The 16,374-nt window shown below is 41.2% G+C and overlaps 1 protein-coding gene across 1 annotated transcript in view; it reads left to right on the plus strand.

Moving 5' to 3' along the window:
* Window positions 1–16,374, plus strand: part of LOC134350419 (formin-2-like) — a 475,718-nt gene that overhangs the window by 297,027 nt on the left and 162,317 nt on the right. The window contains exons 13-14 of the mRNA XM_063055594.1: window positions 922–981; window positions 1,117–1,237. Of these exons, the coding sequence (XP_062911664.1) occupies window positions 922–981; window positions 1,117–1,237 (181 nt within the window). The remainder of the gene's footprint in view (window positions 1–921; window positions 982–1,116; window positions 1,238–16,374) is intronic.

The following is a 16,374-nucleotide window of genomic DNA, read 5'->3' on the forward strand; positions in this document are numbered from 1 at the left end:
TATTTCTTGGAGAAGTCAGTGATCAGACATATAACTCCTCACAGGTGCTGTGTGGCTTGCTGAGAATTTCAAGCATTTTATTGCATCTTAGTTTTCCAGCATCTGCTATATTTTACCCTAAAATTTGCTTTTTAAAAGGTGTAATTCCATGCTTTCTCTTGGAATTGGGGAGAGCATTTGGTTCCAAAGAGCTCTGTTTTAGTCTGACTTATTTTGGCAATGCACATTCTGAAAGTTTCAGTAAGTTGTAGGGACAGAGATACCAGGATCCCTTGGGTCATGTCCTCCATCCAACTAGATCCAATGGAATCACTGCAATTGGGGGGCTGATTTATTCAAGTGACCCTCTCCCCTCGTGTAAGCCTTTAGGGCAGGGGTTTCCAAACTTTGTTTTATGCCATGGACCCCTACCATTATCCGAGGGCTTGTGGACCCCAGGTTGAGAATCTCTGCTTAGGGAAGTGGCCTAGTTTAGTATCTGATGTTGCCCATAATTAGGCAATATAGGTTTAATGTTCTTCACCCTGTCCAGTCCTTAGCTCATTAGTGCAGGATTCTTTAAAGCCATTGCAAGAGGTAAATTTTAGAAAGGCACACAAGAATTATTTGAAGGGGGCAGCTCACTGGCATTGGGGGGTGGGGGGCAGCACATATGGAAACTAGATGAATTACAGGAGGCAAGTGCGTCTCTCATTTTTGATGAGTTCTTTCGGGTGGACCACAGTTCACTTTCTGCCTGAGGGAGTTCAATGGAATAAGAAGGCCAACCTGTCATGCTATAACGAAGTACAGTACAGCTGGAGAGGATTGGGGTGGGTAGAGGATGCACATAGTGATTTTGGAGATGATTGTCAATTTCTGAACCTGCAACAGTAATGTGCAAATAATCAGTACATAATGACACTTCTCTCACTCTTTCAGGACAACAGTATTAACCTCCTCTTCTACCTGGTATCATATTATCTGCGTAATTTTGATAAGGTATGTGGAATTTTGTGAATGCTTTTAAAATTTTGGTGATTATTATATCGTTAAGTGGCTATTTTATTAACTTTATCATCTAATCTAATGATGTTGGAAGGATATAGTTTTTAAAATCTAACTATTTTGTCTTAGGATGCAGGTACAGAAAAAAGTGTTTTCCCTTTGCCAGAACCGCAAGACTTGTTTCAAGCTTCACAGATAAAGTTTGAGGACTTTGAGAAGGACCTCCGTAAACTGAAGAAGGACTTGAAAGGTAGAGACTTCTTTTCTCTTTAGATTTGTCTACATGTGTTTTTGTCTGATTTATTCTTTGAACTGAAAGAAGGCTATTAAATCAACAAAAATGCTCTCCATTATTTTCAGTGTTCGTGATTGTTACTTAGTGCAAACTGATTTTTGTGTACCGTGTCTATGAAAATTTTACTACCAAGTAATTTTACTACTGCTTAGTAGGGTTTTTTCTTTTTTTTGTCACCAAAATTTTTTCAATCTTTAAAACAATGTTTTTTTTTCTTGAGACATTGTAAGTGTTGCCTACTTCGATGTACTCTTATTAATTTTAGATAATAAAAGATTTGAAAAGAAAGAAAGAAAATTTTACCAAAATGAAGAAGTATTAACATTGTAATTTAAACATTATTTTATCACAATCACATTTAATTTATCAGGCCTGCTGTAGTAAGGCACTGTCTAGCCTTTGAGTCAGAAGGTTATAGTTCAATCCTACTGCAGAGAACTGAGTAGAAGATCTTGGCTGACACTTCAACACTGCTGAGCAAGTCCTGTGCTATCAGATGTAGCCACTTTCAGATCAGACTAAGTTGAGACTCTGCTTGTTCCCTCGGGTAGATGTAAAAGATCCCAAGGAAATGATTTGAAGGAGTTTTCACTCCAACGTCCAATCCAATATAAATCTATTAAGCTTCACTTTAAAAAAAAAATACAAATTGTTATTTTGACAACTTGCTGTTTGCTGATTGATTTCTACCTTTCCTAGTTCAAAGCATTATCTGTACTTTGCCGATCCCAAAGCAATTTGTGGTCAAAGTTTGTGAAAGGTGCTTTATAAGAATTACTATTTTATAGTTCAGTTTGTATAGTTGTACATGAAACAACAGAGTAAACCTTTTGTGAGTCTCTTTGGGAAAAGCTAATATTGTAACTTCTGCTTTCTCACAACAAAATGAAAGTTAGTTAATACCTCTAAGTATACAGAGGGTATATATGCTGTTTGTTTCTGTACACACCACAGGAATAAACTGTACCAAAAGACTTTTAATACGTGTTGTCTAGCGTTTCTGATTTCTGCGTTTGTGCTGAATGAGGCATTTTCCAAGAGTGCATCCCATAAGTTAAAGAATGGCTGCACTGTATCTGGATGATGCAAGTAATGATTTTCCTTGCAGTGTTTGGCTGCCAATCAGATATTTATTGATGACTTTATAGATTACAGTGGAATAAAATTACTTTGTCCTTTTTAAGGTGGTGGAAAAGCTAAGAGGCAGGGAATGTTTTACTATTGGACACAGTTGTATCAGCTAATGGCCAGCAATGTTTGACCATATATGAAATAGATGAAGGAAATAAATTTTTAAGGTGTATAATGGGTGGAAAGTGTAATATGCGCTCATCTACCTAGTTCTTACCTCACCAAGTAGGTTCCAGCAACTGCTTGTAAACTGCAGAGATTTGATGCTGAGTCCCAAATAACTAATCAGTTGAGCGAGATACTGTGGATTCCAATTAATCGGGATACATCAGGGCCAGTACATTTTTGCCCAATTAAGCCACTATCCCAATTAGTCAAAGCTTCATGGGAAAAATGTAAATGGTATAAAAAAGACAAACTGCCATTTAACTGAGTAACAAATTATTTAAATAAAATACAGAGCACATTAGAACACCACCGGTACCACTGCTGTCCTATAATACTGCATTAGTTCCTAGTGGCTGTTGATGGAAAAAGCCATCCTCTGTACCCTGTCATGTTCTTTTGATTGACTATAACTGAACAAAATTAGCGCAGACACCTAGTAAGATAACGGACTGCCTCCACACAATGCTTTCGACTATTGCATTCTCCAAATCTTCATTTTCATTGTGACATTCAAGACGATCGTCGATATGTTCAAGTTCTTCATAGTTCCTAACTTGCTGAAGTCGTAAAATGCTTTCATTTTCACTCCCGTAGAATGCTGGAGGAACTCAGCAGGCCTGGCAGCATCTATGGAAATGAGTGAGTGGTCAACGTTTCAGGTCGAGACGTTTCATCAGGACTGAAGGAACAAAAATGGGAAGGCAGAGCAAGGAGGTGGAGGAGAGGAGTAAGAAATACAAGGTCGTAGGTGATAGGTGAAATTGGGGGGGAGGGGTGAAGTAAAGAGCTGGGAAGTGGATTGGTGTAAGAGATAAAGGGCTGGAGAAGGGAGAATCTGATAGGAGAGAACAGAAGGCCATGGAAGAAAGGGAAGGGGAGGAGTACCAGAGGGAGGTGATGGGCAGGTGAGAGAAGGAAATGAGAATGTTGAAAGAGTGGGGTGCGACATCACTGGAAGTTTGAGAAATCAATGTTTATGCTATCAGGTTGGAGGCTACCAAGACAGAATATAAGGTGTTGCTCCTCCAACCTGATTGTGGCCTCATTGCGGCAGTAGAGGGGGCTATAGACTGACATGTCAGAATGGGAAGTAGAATTAAAATGGGTGGCCACTGGGAGATCCCGCTTTTTCTGGTGGACGGAGCGTAGATGCTTGGCGAAGCCGTCTCCCAATCTATGTTGGATCTCACCGATCTACAAGAGGCCACATTGGGAGAACCGGATACAGTAGATGACCCCGAAAGATTCGCAGGTGAAACGTCACCTCACCTGGAAGGACTGTTTGGGGCCCTGAATGGTAGAGCAGGTGTAGGGGTAGGTGTAGCATTTGTTCCATGGAAATCATTTTCTTGAAATTTCAGTAATGGATCCCCCACTTCTACTTCACCTTTCCATATTCTGATTTCCCCCTCTCGCCTTATCTCAACTGCCCATCACATCCTTCTGGTGCTCCTCCCCTTTCTCGTTCTTCCATGATCTCCTGTCGTCTCCTATAAGATTCCCTCTTCTCCGGCCATTTATGTTTCACCAATCGACTTCCCAGACCTTACTTCACCTGTCCCACTCTCCCGGTTTCACCTATCCCTTGTATTTCTTACTCGCCTCCCCGCACCTTCTTGCTCTGACTTCTCATCTTTTTTTCCTCCGGTTACGATGAAGGGTCTCCACTTGAGATGTCGACGGCTTACTCTTTCCTACAGTTGCTGCCGGGCCAACTGAGCTCCTCCAGCATTTTGTGTGTGTTTCGCTTGGATTAACAACATCTGCAGATTTTGTCATTTGGGACTCATTTGGGAGTGACCCAGTTGTTTTTGGCCTCTCCAACCCTGAATGCTTGATATCACAGTGAGCAAAACATTTCTGATTGTCTTACTACTTATTTCTTACCAACTATCAGTGGCAAAAATAAGCATTGTTTTTAGAATGCAAACACAGTAATTTTAAAAACTGTTCGTTCCAAGCACAGTGTTGTTTAATGACCACACAAGTGTGTGCAACTGACATTAGTTAGGAACTGTTTGGCAACAGTCTCCTGTCCCAATTAAGTGGCAAATGCCCCAAATAAATGAACAGAATCCTGACTATAATCTTGATTAATTTGTTCTTTAACAGTTGTCCCAAATAAGTTGTTCCCCTGATTAACTGATGGCCTGATTAACTGGAATCTACTATATTTGTATATTAGGAGAACTCAGTTATGAATATTACATGGGAGGGGGGATTTGAGGCCATGATCATCAATGGCTGAGCAGGCTAATATGCCTACTTGTATTCTAACCTGGATCATTTTTGCCTTCATGTATTAATTCCTGGCACACTATGAATGCATAGATTTGTTCAATTATTCTGAAACATGTTTTGCTACGCTGCTATTCGTCTATTATAAGAAAAAACTTACTGGGTATTGTATCTTAGAAGTGATTGTTTTTAGTGAAGAGTCATATATTTCCAAGGACAAGGGTGGGGGTCCTGTAAAATAAATGAGCTGAAACTTGGCCACATTAAAGTTGTGAAAGAAATGTAGAATTCTGTTTTTTTTTTAAACAAAATGTTTTGTAATACATATTTTGGCTTTCAAATTAGTGCAATGCGAGGAGGTATCTGTTTCTGTTGTACTGGTGTAGCACAATACACAGCAAATTCTATGGGAAAATGCTTTCAACATGCTAAGAATGGCTGCAGTTCAAAATGGGTACCGCTCTGAGCCTGTACTAATTAAACACTGGAAAGTATTGCAGTTCATGTTTTTGGAAATACTGTATTTGAAGTGAAACAAGATTATCCACGCCATTGTTTCCAGAGAGATGCCTTTTAATTAGTGGCTGTGAATGATTGGATTTAAGTGGCCTGTGTAATATGTTCAGAGGAAAGGAAAGTGAATGAGCGATTATGAGGCAGCCATTCCACATCTTTCAACTACACAATCCCATGCAAGTTTCTCTTGGGGACAAGGAGTAAGAATTTGACTCCCTTTTATTTTTAAAGGAACATAACTGTATTAGTGCATGTACCAAGCTGAGCTCCCAGCAACAGTTTAACCTCCATATTCCATGGCTTTCTGGAAGCCTGGTCGTGCTCTTCTTTGAGGCATGCGGCATGTAGTTTGTGTAGCAACCTGATCTGCTTTTGATCTTCCGCAGCTGTCAACAGCCTTCCTCAAGGCAGTCATAGCAAATGATGGCTTTTGCTCTGGCTCCATTCTGCGCTGGAAATTCCAGCATTCAGCACATGACTTAAATCAACTCGACCAGCAGAGAAAGTTTTTAGATCACCAATCTTTGAAGAGCACCAACAAGGGCTTTGAGTTTCAGTCGCTTGTAAGTCCTATAACTTTGACCCTTCCCCAGTTTTTCCAATTCCTACTCCAAACCAAAGCTGGGAAATGCAAGGAAAAAGATTAATCTCTAAGAAAAATATTGTGACATGAATTCCATTCAGGTTATTACAAGAAAACTCAATATAGGCCAAATGCTTCCAGCTGCTAAGGTATAACATTGTGATTGGTCAAACTTTTTCTCCAGGCAGAATACATCTCAGTGCACACTGAAAATCCATGTTGTTGGGAAAAAAAAAGCTGAGTTAATGAATACTGCTAATCTGAGCATTGAGGAATGCAGTACAACAGAGGGATCTAGGAATAATGGTGCATGGTTCCCTGAAGGTGGAATCTCATGTGGATAGGGTGGTGAAGAAAGCTTTTGGTATGCTGGCCTTTATAAATCAGAGCATTGAGTATAAGAATTGGGATGTAATGTTAAAATTGTACAAGGCATTGGTAAGGCCAAATTTGGAGTATTGTGTACAGTGCTGGGCACTGAATTATAGGAAAGATGTCAACAAAATAGAGAGTGTACAGAGGAGATTTACTAGAATGTTACCTGGGTTTCAGCAACTCAGTTACAGAGAAAGGTTGAACAAGTTAGGTCTTTATCCTTTGGAATGCAGAAGGTTGAGGGGAGACTTGATAGAAGTATTTAAAATTATGAGGGGGATAGATAGAGTTGACGTGGATAGGCTTTTTCCAGTGAGAGTAGGGGAGATTAAAACAAGAGGACATGAGTTGAGAGTTAAAGGGCAAAAGTTTAGGGGTAACATGAGGGGGAACTTCTTTACTCAGAGTAGTAACTGTATGAAGCGAGCTTCCAGCAGAAGTGGTAGAGGCAGGTTGGAATTTGTCATTTAAAAAAAAAAAAATGGATAGTTATATGGACAGGAAAGGAATGGAGGGTTATGGGCTGAGTGCAGTTTGATGGAACTACGTGAGAGTAAGCGTTCGGCAAGGACTAAAAGGGCTGAGATGGCCTGTTTCCATATGGTTATAGGAGTGAAAACCTATCTACTGGATTTTCCTTTTGTTTCTAGTGGCTTTTGACATGCTTGTGATTGTGGAATGAAGAACACTATTGTCCACAAAACCTCAGACGGTGTTTTAATAGATATTTTCCTCTTTCTGGTGTGTCATGTCATCAGAGACCTGTACAGGTCTGATAATAGTGATGAAATCAAGGAGACACAGAACTGCAGATGCTGGAAATCTGTAGCAACACAGAGGGGGAGGAGCTTAGTGGATTGGACAGTATATATGAGGGAAATTAACAGTTAATTTTGGGTTATGGCCCTTCAATCAGAAATGGAAAGAAAAAAAATAACTGAGGGTGGGGGAGGAGAGTAGGCATTGAGCAAGAGTGGTGGGTGAGAGGTGGATACAGGTGAAGGAGGTAGTGAAAAGGTGAGAGTTGAAGGAGAATAGGGAGTTGATAAACAGGTGAAGAAGGGACGAGATTGGGTGTAAGGCGAGGGAGGAGAGTCATATCAAGTTGGTTGAGAAGCCAGTTTTGTTCAATTATATTTTTTAAGATATTCAGCAATGTCATGAAAGCATTTTATTTTATGGAGTATTATAACATTTAGATCATTCACATGGGATTGAGGTTGAAGATGGAACTGTCTGTTAGCAGAAGTGATTATTTTTATTACGTTATAATCCTTTTGTTTTAAAATACTTTCAAGAATTAGACTCCTCCCATGTAATGAAGAAATTATTTCTGTTGAGGGTCTTGCCAAAGTGTGTAACAAAGCATTAGTACTGACAATTCATGAGTTTGTTTATGTGGGCATCAGGACTTGACACTCTTTGTTGTTTTCTGACAGTTTCATTGTCATAACAATGAATTCAGAGCCAGTATATACAATGGATTGTGGATGATAAAAGTGGTTATAGGAATGATCTGTTTTTGAACAACTTACTTAAGAGTTGGATTTAAGCTTTGCAGTTCTTTATGCTGATTCGTTTCTGGTATATTAACCAATATGTGTGCAAAGAGAATTGATTAAAACAGCGGTCCCCAACCACCAGGCTGCGGACCGGTACCGGGCCGCAAAGCATGTGCTACCGGGCCGCGAGGAAACGATATGAGTCAGCTGCACCTTTCCTCATTCCCTGTCACGCACTGTTGAACTTGAACATAGGGTTGCCAACTGTCCCGTATTTGCTGGGATATCCCGTATATTGGGCTAAATTGGTTTGTCCCATACGGGACTGCCCTCGTCCCGTATTTTCCCCGCTAAGGTAGAGCGTTCCTATGAAACCTTTCGTGCCAAAATGGTGTAAAGCGAAGAAGCAATTACCATTAATTTATATGGGAAAAATTTTTGAGCGTTCCCAGACCCAAAAAATAACCTACCAAATCATACCAAAAACACAAAACCTAAAATAACACGAACATATAGTAAAAGCAGGAACGATATGATAAATACACAGCCTATATGAAGTAGAAATAATGTATGTACAGTGCAGTCAGGAAGATTAAGTCTAAACCGATTTGTGGAGGAAAAAAAATTGGCACGTACGTGCATGCGCACACAGGTGCCTGCACAAGGCTTCATGGTTATGGTAGTATTTCTCGGGGTAAACACAAGAATCCCCTATTTGACTGCTACTTTTGTCCCTTATTTGGGATTGAGAAAGTTGGCAATCCTAACTGTAAAAGACATGTCGAAGTGAGTTTAACCCTACTTGAACACCCCCCCCCCCCACCCCAGTCAGCCGGTCCGCAGTGCAAAAAAGGTTGGGGACCCCTGGATTAAAATACGCAAATGGGGAAAGAAAACGGCCATGTATTATCATTTCTCAGTTTGCAGAGCATCTTGAATTTGGCACCAAAATATTGGAAACATCAGCTGGTCAGGCAAAATCTGTGGAAGGAAAAACGGAGTTAATGTTTCAGGTTGAGGACCCCTTATGCTGACGCAGCCTTATCTGAGTGCTTCCAGCATGTTTGTTCTTGTTTCAGATTTCAGACACCTGCATTTACTTAAAAAAAGATTCGCTTACTCTCAGTTCCTTTAGGGGCCCGTGAAATAAAGCAAAAATACTTTATACCTGGTGGCACAGAATCACCTGAATATTACAAGGTTTTGTTAGAGAGTGGGGAAAAGTGACAAAAATCAAGCTTGTTTTTCCCTGGAATAGGGGTTGAGGAGTTTACTTAGGAAATATCGAAGTATTTAGTATTAGATTGGGTGGAGAGGAATCTTTTAACATTGCTGAAATAATTGTAGACAAGCAGCCACACCTTTAAAGGTTTCTGGAAGATGTAGGAAGCACTTTACACACAACTTGGTAGATGTAGCTCAACTTATTTTTAAGTTTGAAATAAAAGATTTAAGGGAAATTCAGAGAAAATTAATTGGATGGAGCTGAGGAACAGATCTTCAGTGATCTCATAGATTGAAGGAGCAAGCTTGAGGGAGTGAACTGTCCGTTCCTCATCCTGTGTCCCACAGTAGACTGTGCTATTTTAATCTCATCTGTAGCAAGGTATCCTGCAAAATCTCATGAATATTAAATGGACAAGCCAAGCAGACAAAAGATCACATTTGATTGCTCTGAATTTTGTCTTGGTGTGTCTCTTTGCTTGCATTCATCCATCTCCCTGTTAAACTGAGATGCAAAAAAAGAAAATGCCAATATGCACACTTCTCGAAGCAGGAAAGCAGTGGATGCTGAATTATTGCTAAAAGTTCTGCACTGCAGTTGTGAACTTTAATAGTGTGGAAAGTTCCCTGCACCAAACTGGGATTAATGCAAGATTGAAATGCTTGTTCTTAGGATGTTTATAGCTACATATAAGCTGAGTGTTGTGGCCCTGCCACTTGTGACATTCTGCATCAGGTGAGTGGATGCAATCTAACTTTTGTCTATTTTCATCCACATTAAGAACTGTGGCCTAGTTCTTGGTTTTCTAATTTTCAGCTCATTTACCTTGTCTTCAGTTATCCTACTGAGCCAATCAGTATGTTGTTAAGTTTCATAACTGTCACATATACTGAGACGGTGAAAATATGTTCACATGCCATCCAGACAGATCATTCCATAATTACCTCAAGGTAATGGAAAAGGAGAAAACAGAATGGTATAGAGAGAAAATATAGGGGGACAAATAGGGTGCAAGGTTCATGATGAGGAAGAGTAATAGATCAGGAGTTCTTTATCATACAAGAGATCCATTCAAGAATCTTATAACAGAAAGCTTTCTTTGAGCCTGGTGGTGCATATTTTCAAGTATTTGTATCATCTGCCCAATGGAAGGAAGAAGAGGGAATGCCAGGGTTAGGATAAGTCTTTGATTATGTGCGTTGTTTTCCTGATGTAGTGAGATATGTAGACAGTCAGTGGAAGGGAGCTGGTCTTTGTGATAAACTAGGCTGTTCACAACTCTAATTTCTTGCAGTTGTGGGCAGTGCCGTGATGATCTAGATACCAAGTTGTGATATCGATACGGGTATCTCTTGCTTTGGATTTCATGCTACAACTTTGAAGCTTCCTGTAGTAATGTAGTAAACCTGTGATAATTTTATTTACTGCAGGTGAAACACCTTGGATTTTTTCAATAACATGCAGACAATCCTGCTGCCTACAGTCTTGACACAGCCAACTCGCTTCCTAGATTCAAAGTTGTGCCTTCATGTTCACATCACTACCTAACTTTGCTCCCCATCTCTGTGGATTCTGTCAGGCTTGCCTCCCTCCCGAGAGGCTCAGTTTTCCCCTAACTCTGGTCAGAATCAAGTTTATTATCACCGACATGTGTCAGAAATTTCGTAACTTAGCAGCAGCAGTACAATGCAATACATGATAGTATAGGAAAAAAGTATAAGTCAATTACTGTAAGTGTGTGTATGTGTGTGTATATATATTGTGTGTGTATGTATATATTTATATATACATATACACACACATTTATTTATTTATCACTGAGTGTGTGCCTTCAGGTTTCTCTATCTCCTTCCTGATGGTAACAATGAGAAGGGGCATGCCTTTGGTGAAAGGGGTGATCTCCAGCCCATCAAAAAATTTATAAACTTGACATTGACTTTCTCATCCTTTGAATAGGTACAAATTTGCTGGTGTTTGTTTTTGTATTTTTGCTTCTCATTCACTGCACCACATCACCAAAGGCTTCCTTCTTTGGAGGAACTTTTAGTCACCTTTGGAGTGGTGTCAGTTCTTGCCTGATCACAATCAAGTAAGTGCTTTAGACACTTGCCCTCAGTGGTGCAGTTTCAACTTTCTCTTCTGTTAAGTTTGCATTGATGTTATAGGATATGCTTTGGGCTGCATTTGATCCATTTATCTTTAGTTTTTTGAAAGATGTTGGCAGACATCCCACCCTACAAAAACTCATTTCAGGGAGGTAGCACCCCACCCCCTACAACCCCATATCTACCCCCCCCCCCCCCCGTCGACCTCCAAGGATGTATGTAATACTTTGTTTAGTGATTTTGTCTAATCTGTAAACCAAGTTGGGTATATAGAACATAGAATAGTACAGCACAGTACAGGCCCTTCGGCCCTCAATGTTGTGCCGACCCTCAAACCCTGCCTCCCATGTAAGCCCCCACCTTAAATTCCTCCATATACCTTTCTAGTAGTCTCTTAAACTTCACTAGTGTATCTGCCTCCACCACTGACTCAGGCAGTGCATTCCACGCACCACTCTCTGAGTAAAAAACCTTCCTCTAATATCCCCCTTGAACTTCCCACCCCTTACCTTAAAGCCATGTCCTCTTGTATTGAGCAGTGGTGCCCTGGGGAAGAGGCGCTGGCTATCCACTCTATCTATTTCTCTTATTATCTTGTACACCTCTATCATGTCTCCTCTCATCCTCCTCCTCTCCAAAAAGTAAAGCCCTAGCTCCCTTAATCTCTGATCATAATGCATATTCTCTAAACCAGGCAGCATCCTGGTAAATCTCCTCTGTACCCTTTCCAGTGCTACCACATCCTTCCTATAGTGAGGTGACCAGAACTGGACACGGTACTCCAAGTGAGGCCTAACCAGAGTTTTACAGAGCTGCATCATTACCTCGCGACTCTATCCCTCGACTTATGAAAGCTAATACCCCATAAGCTTTCTTAACTACCCTATCCACCTGTGAGGCAACTTTCAGGGATCTGTGGACATGTATCCCCAGACCTCTCTGCTCCTCTACTCTACCAAGTATCCTGCCATTTACTTTGTACTCTGCCTTGGAGTTTATCCTTCCAAAGTGTACCACCTCACACTTCTCTGGGTTGAACACCATCTGCCACTTCTCAGCCCACTTCTGCATCCTATCAATGTCTCTCTGCAATCTTCGACAACCCTCTACACTATCAACATTTGTGTCATCTGCAAACTTGCCAACCCACCTTTCTACTCCCACATCCAGGTCATTAATAAAATATGCAGCAAATGTGACATCAAAATATGTACTTACATTATCATGTTTATTCTATTACAACTTTAAGCACGTCTACAGAGAGTTTGGCCTCATCATGTAGGACATCAATAGTAGCTCCTTGGCAGCTAGCCAGCTAGTTTAAATCAGGGGTCCCCAACCTTTTTTGCACCGCGGACCGGTTTAATATTGACAATATTCTTGCGGACCAGCCGACCCGGGGGTGTGGTGGGGGGGCGGGGAGGAGGTTGGTGATAAATGCGACTGGAATATAGGTGATAAGTCAACTATAAGTCACTTGTAAGTGGCTAATACACTCAACTTTGTTTCTAAAGGGGTTTATCATATTTCCTTGCATGAATGTACTGATAAGTCAATTATAAGAGTGGTTCCAAACCTCCGGGCTGCGAAGAATACAGTGGTAGCCAGAACGCACCCTGCACATCTTTAAGAATAAAGCCGAAATAAACAACCTAATTGATTAGGTGCCACCCGGAACGCAAGTGTCGACCCAGATCAGAGGTGATGCAATCATCTCTGATCTGGGCCGACACTTACGTGCCGGGTGGCACCTAATTAATTAGCTGCTTTATTTCGGCTTTTTCCTTAAAGATGTGCTGGGGGCGTTCTGGCCACCGCTGTATTCTTCGCAGCCCGGAGGTTGGGGACCACTGAATTATAAGTCACTTATAAGTCAATCGTATCATAACATTTTAAGTAACGTTTGGATATTAAATACAGAGCGCATATTTTTCTCGTATAAACATATAAAATCATTGCAACACACCAATATCGCTAAATCAGTTGGAGCCCTGGGCTTGTTTTCCTGCAGCAAGACAGTCCTATCGAGGGGTGATGGGAGACAGCGATACTCGAACGGGGTTCCTTATGTCCTGTCTATTCCGCAATTTAGTTTCCGTTGCATTCATTGCAGAAAACTCCGCTTCGTAGCGATATGATGTTGGAAATGTAAGCAACGTTTTCAGTGCTTTCATGGCTATCTCAGGATATTCAGCCTTGACTTTGATCCAGAATGCCAGCAGTGATGTTATGTCAAACATACTTTTCAGCGCGCCATCATTTGCAAGCTCGAGGAATTGATCTTTTTCATAGAACATAGAACATTGAATAGTACAGCACAGTACAGGCCCTTTGGCCCTCAATGTTGTGCCGACCCTCAAACCCTGCCTCCCATATAAGCCTCCACCTTAAATTCCTCCACATACCTGTCTAGTAGTCTCTTAAGCTTCACTAGTGTATCTGCCTCCACCACTGACTCAGGCAGTGTATTCCACGCACCAACTTCCCTCTGAGTAAAAAAAACCTTCCTCTAATATCTCCCTTGAACTTCCCACCCCTTACCTTAAAGGCATGTCCTCTTGTATTGAGCAGTGGTGCCCTGGGGAAGAGGCGCTGGCTATCCACTCTATCTATTCCTCTTATTATCTTCTACATCTCTATCATGTCTCCTCTCCAAAGAGTAAAGCCCTAGCTCCCTTAATCTCTGATCATTTTTTCCGCACTGACATGGATGATTCACCGGAAACATTCACAAATGGGTCACAGACCCATTACTTTGCACATCTTGGGTCACTGATGACCTCATGTGCGTTTAAAGTTCAACAGTGGGCGTGATAGGGAGTGAGGAAAGGTGCAGCTGACTCGTATCGTTTCTTATCGCCAAATCATATGTTTCCTCGCAGCCCGGTGGTTGGGAAGCACTCTTAGCAAGAAGAGAGACCAATCAGGATGCTTGCTCTCCCTCTCAAAAAAAATCTATTTCCGGCATATTGTATATAATTTCTGGGCGTCAGGGAACCACAATCAATATGCGGGAGACTCCCGGAACCTCCGGGAGAGGTGGGATGTCTGTGTTGGTCTAATTGGAGGTGAGCATTTATTCTGTAGAGTTTGTAAAGTTGATTCCTTAAAAGTTGTGCATGTCCCTGAAAGAATATTGATGGAAATATTGATCCAAGGTTTTGGAGTCCTGTTCCTCATTTAGATAAATGACTGCAAACTGAGCAAACAGACTGCAAAGACTGTCTGCCTGTCGCCTTCTCTCTGTTAAGCAAACGTCTGTGGCTAAATGCGGTCTGTTCAGTCTGAGTAGACACTCTGCTTAGAGGTTTGGTCTGAGCAACGAGGAACTCATAACTAGACAGCTGTAGGCAGGTGACATTGAGGCAGAGTCAAATATTCCCACAATGAAGTCACTGTCACAGAATGTGGTTGTTTGGCAGAAGTTCTAACAAAATGCCGTCCGCTACATCCTTGTTTTGCACTGTGCCACCTTGTAAATTCATGAACTCTGCTTAATCCCACAAGGAAATAAAATCAACTTAATTTTGTTTTTAAAGTAAATGATCCAGAAAGAAAACTCATTTTTAAAATACTTAGACTACTTCTGTACTGTTTCTCTATATTTTGTTTTTCTAAATTTTCTCAGATGTTTTGGTGTTGCCAAGTACATCAAGCAGTTGATGGTCCTCTCCTCTTTGAATTTGTAAGCAACGTTACCACTTTACTTTCCCATTCTCCCCGTTTCTCAGTCAATCGTTAAAATATTGCTTTATATTTTAAAATTTTGCTATTAAATTTTACTCAATAACTCAATAAATCCTTTGAGTCATGGTTTTAATATGAAATACAACTATTTGCTCTCCTCCAATTCTGGTCTTTTAAACATCCTCGAAGTTAATTCTGGAGCCTTATGCAAGTAAAAGTTCAATTGTCATTCGACCATACATAAATGCCCATGAATACAGACAAATGAAACATCATAAATCTGGGGCCAAGGTGCAAAACATAGTACTAATAGTCATACACAACATAAGCACATATAAGGTATCAGAAAAATCCAGTCACACATTAAGTGTAGTCCAAGACCCTGAGTCTGTGAATGCTGCAGCAGTCTGCAGTCGAACGCAATACAGCTTGTCTTCTGCCGAACAATCAATGGGGAGCAACAACGACTCCAACATGGATGCCGTACCACAGTGCCTCTCGTGGGGTGCCCCTACTCCACCTCTCTGCTGGGCAGGTGTAAACAGGCGGCACTTGGCCTGAGGCTTAGTCCTCGCTACAGCCAGCTGTAGTCACATGTCACATTCAAATTTTACACCTCTTTCCTCTTTGTTAAGATGTTTCTTTTAAAACTTATGATCAAGCCTTTGGATCTCTTTGTGTTTCTCGGTATCATCCCCCGACTCGATCATGCTCCTGTGTATGTTTAGTGCCCTAAAGATGGATATGGAAGAAAGTTCCTGCTGTTAGAATAGGTAAAGTAATTAGATAATGGCTTTCAAGTAGCTTCCTTGTAAAGCTGTAATTATCTTACAATTTCAAAAGCATGTACTTTCTGCTCATTTGAGTTGGGTCTAGAAACATAGAAAATAGGTGCAGGAGTAGGCCATTCGGCCCTTTGAGCCTGCACCGCCATTCAGTACGATCATGGCTGATCATCCAACTCAGAACCTTGTACCTGCCTCCTCTCCATACCCCCGATCCCTTTAGTCACAAGGGCCATATCTAGCTCCCTCTTACATATAGCCAATGAACTGGCCTCAACTGTTTCCTGTGGCAGAGAATTCCACAGATTCACCACTCTCTGTGTGAAGAAGTTTTTCCTCATCTCGGTCCTAAAAGGCTTCCCCTTTGTCCTCAAACTGTGACCCCTCGTTCTGGACTTCTCCAAAATCGGGAACAATCTTCCTGCATCTAGCCTGTCCAATCCCTTTAGAATTGTATACGTTTCAATCAGATCTCCCCTCAATCTTCTAAATTCCAACGAGTACAAGCCTAGTTCATCCAGTCTTTCTTCATATGAAAATCCTGCCATCCCAGGAATCAATCTGGTGAACCTTCTTTGTACTCCCTCTATGGCAAGAATGTCTTTCCTCAGATTAGGGGACCAAAACTGCACACAATACTCCAGGTGTGGTCTCTCCAAGGCCTTGTACAACTGCAGCAGAACCTCCCTGCTCCTGTACTCGAATCCTCTTGCTATGAATGCCAGCATATCATTCGCCTTTTTCACTGCCTGCTTTACCTGCATTCCCACTTTCAAT

Source organism: Mobula hypostoma, chromosome 8 (genome assembly GCF_963921235.1).
Source record: "Mobula hypostoma chromosome 8, sMobHyp1.1, whole genome shotgun sequence".
Taxonomy (NCBI): domain Eukaryota; kingdom Metazoa; phylum Chordata; class Chondrichthyes; order Myliobatiformes; family Myliobatidae; genus Mobula; species Mobula hypostoma.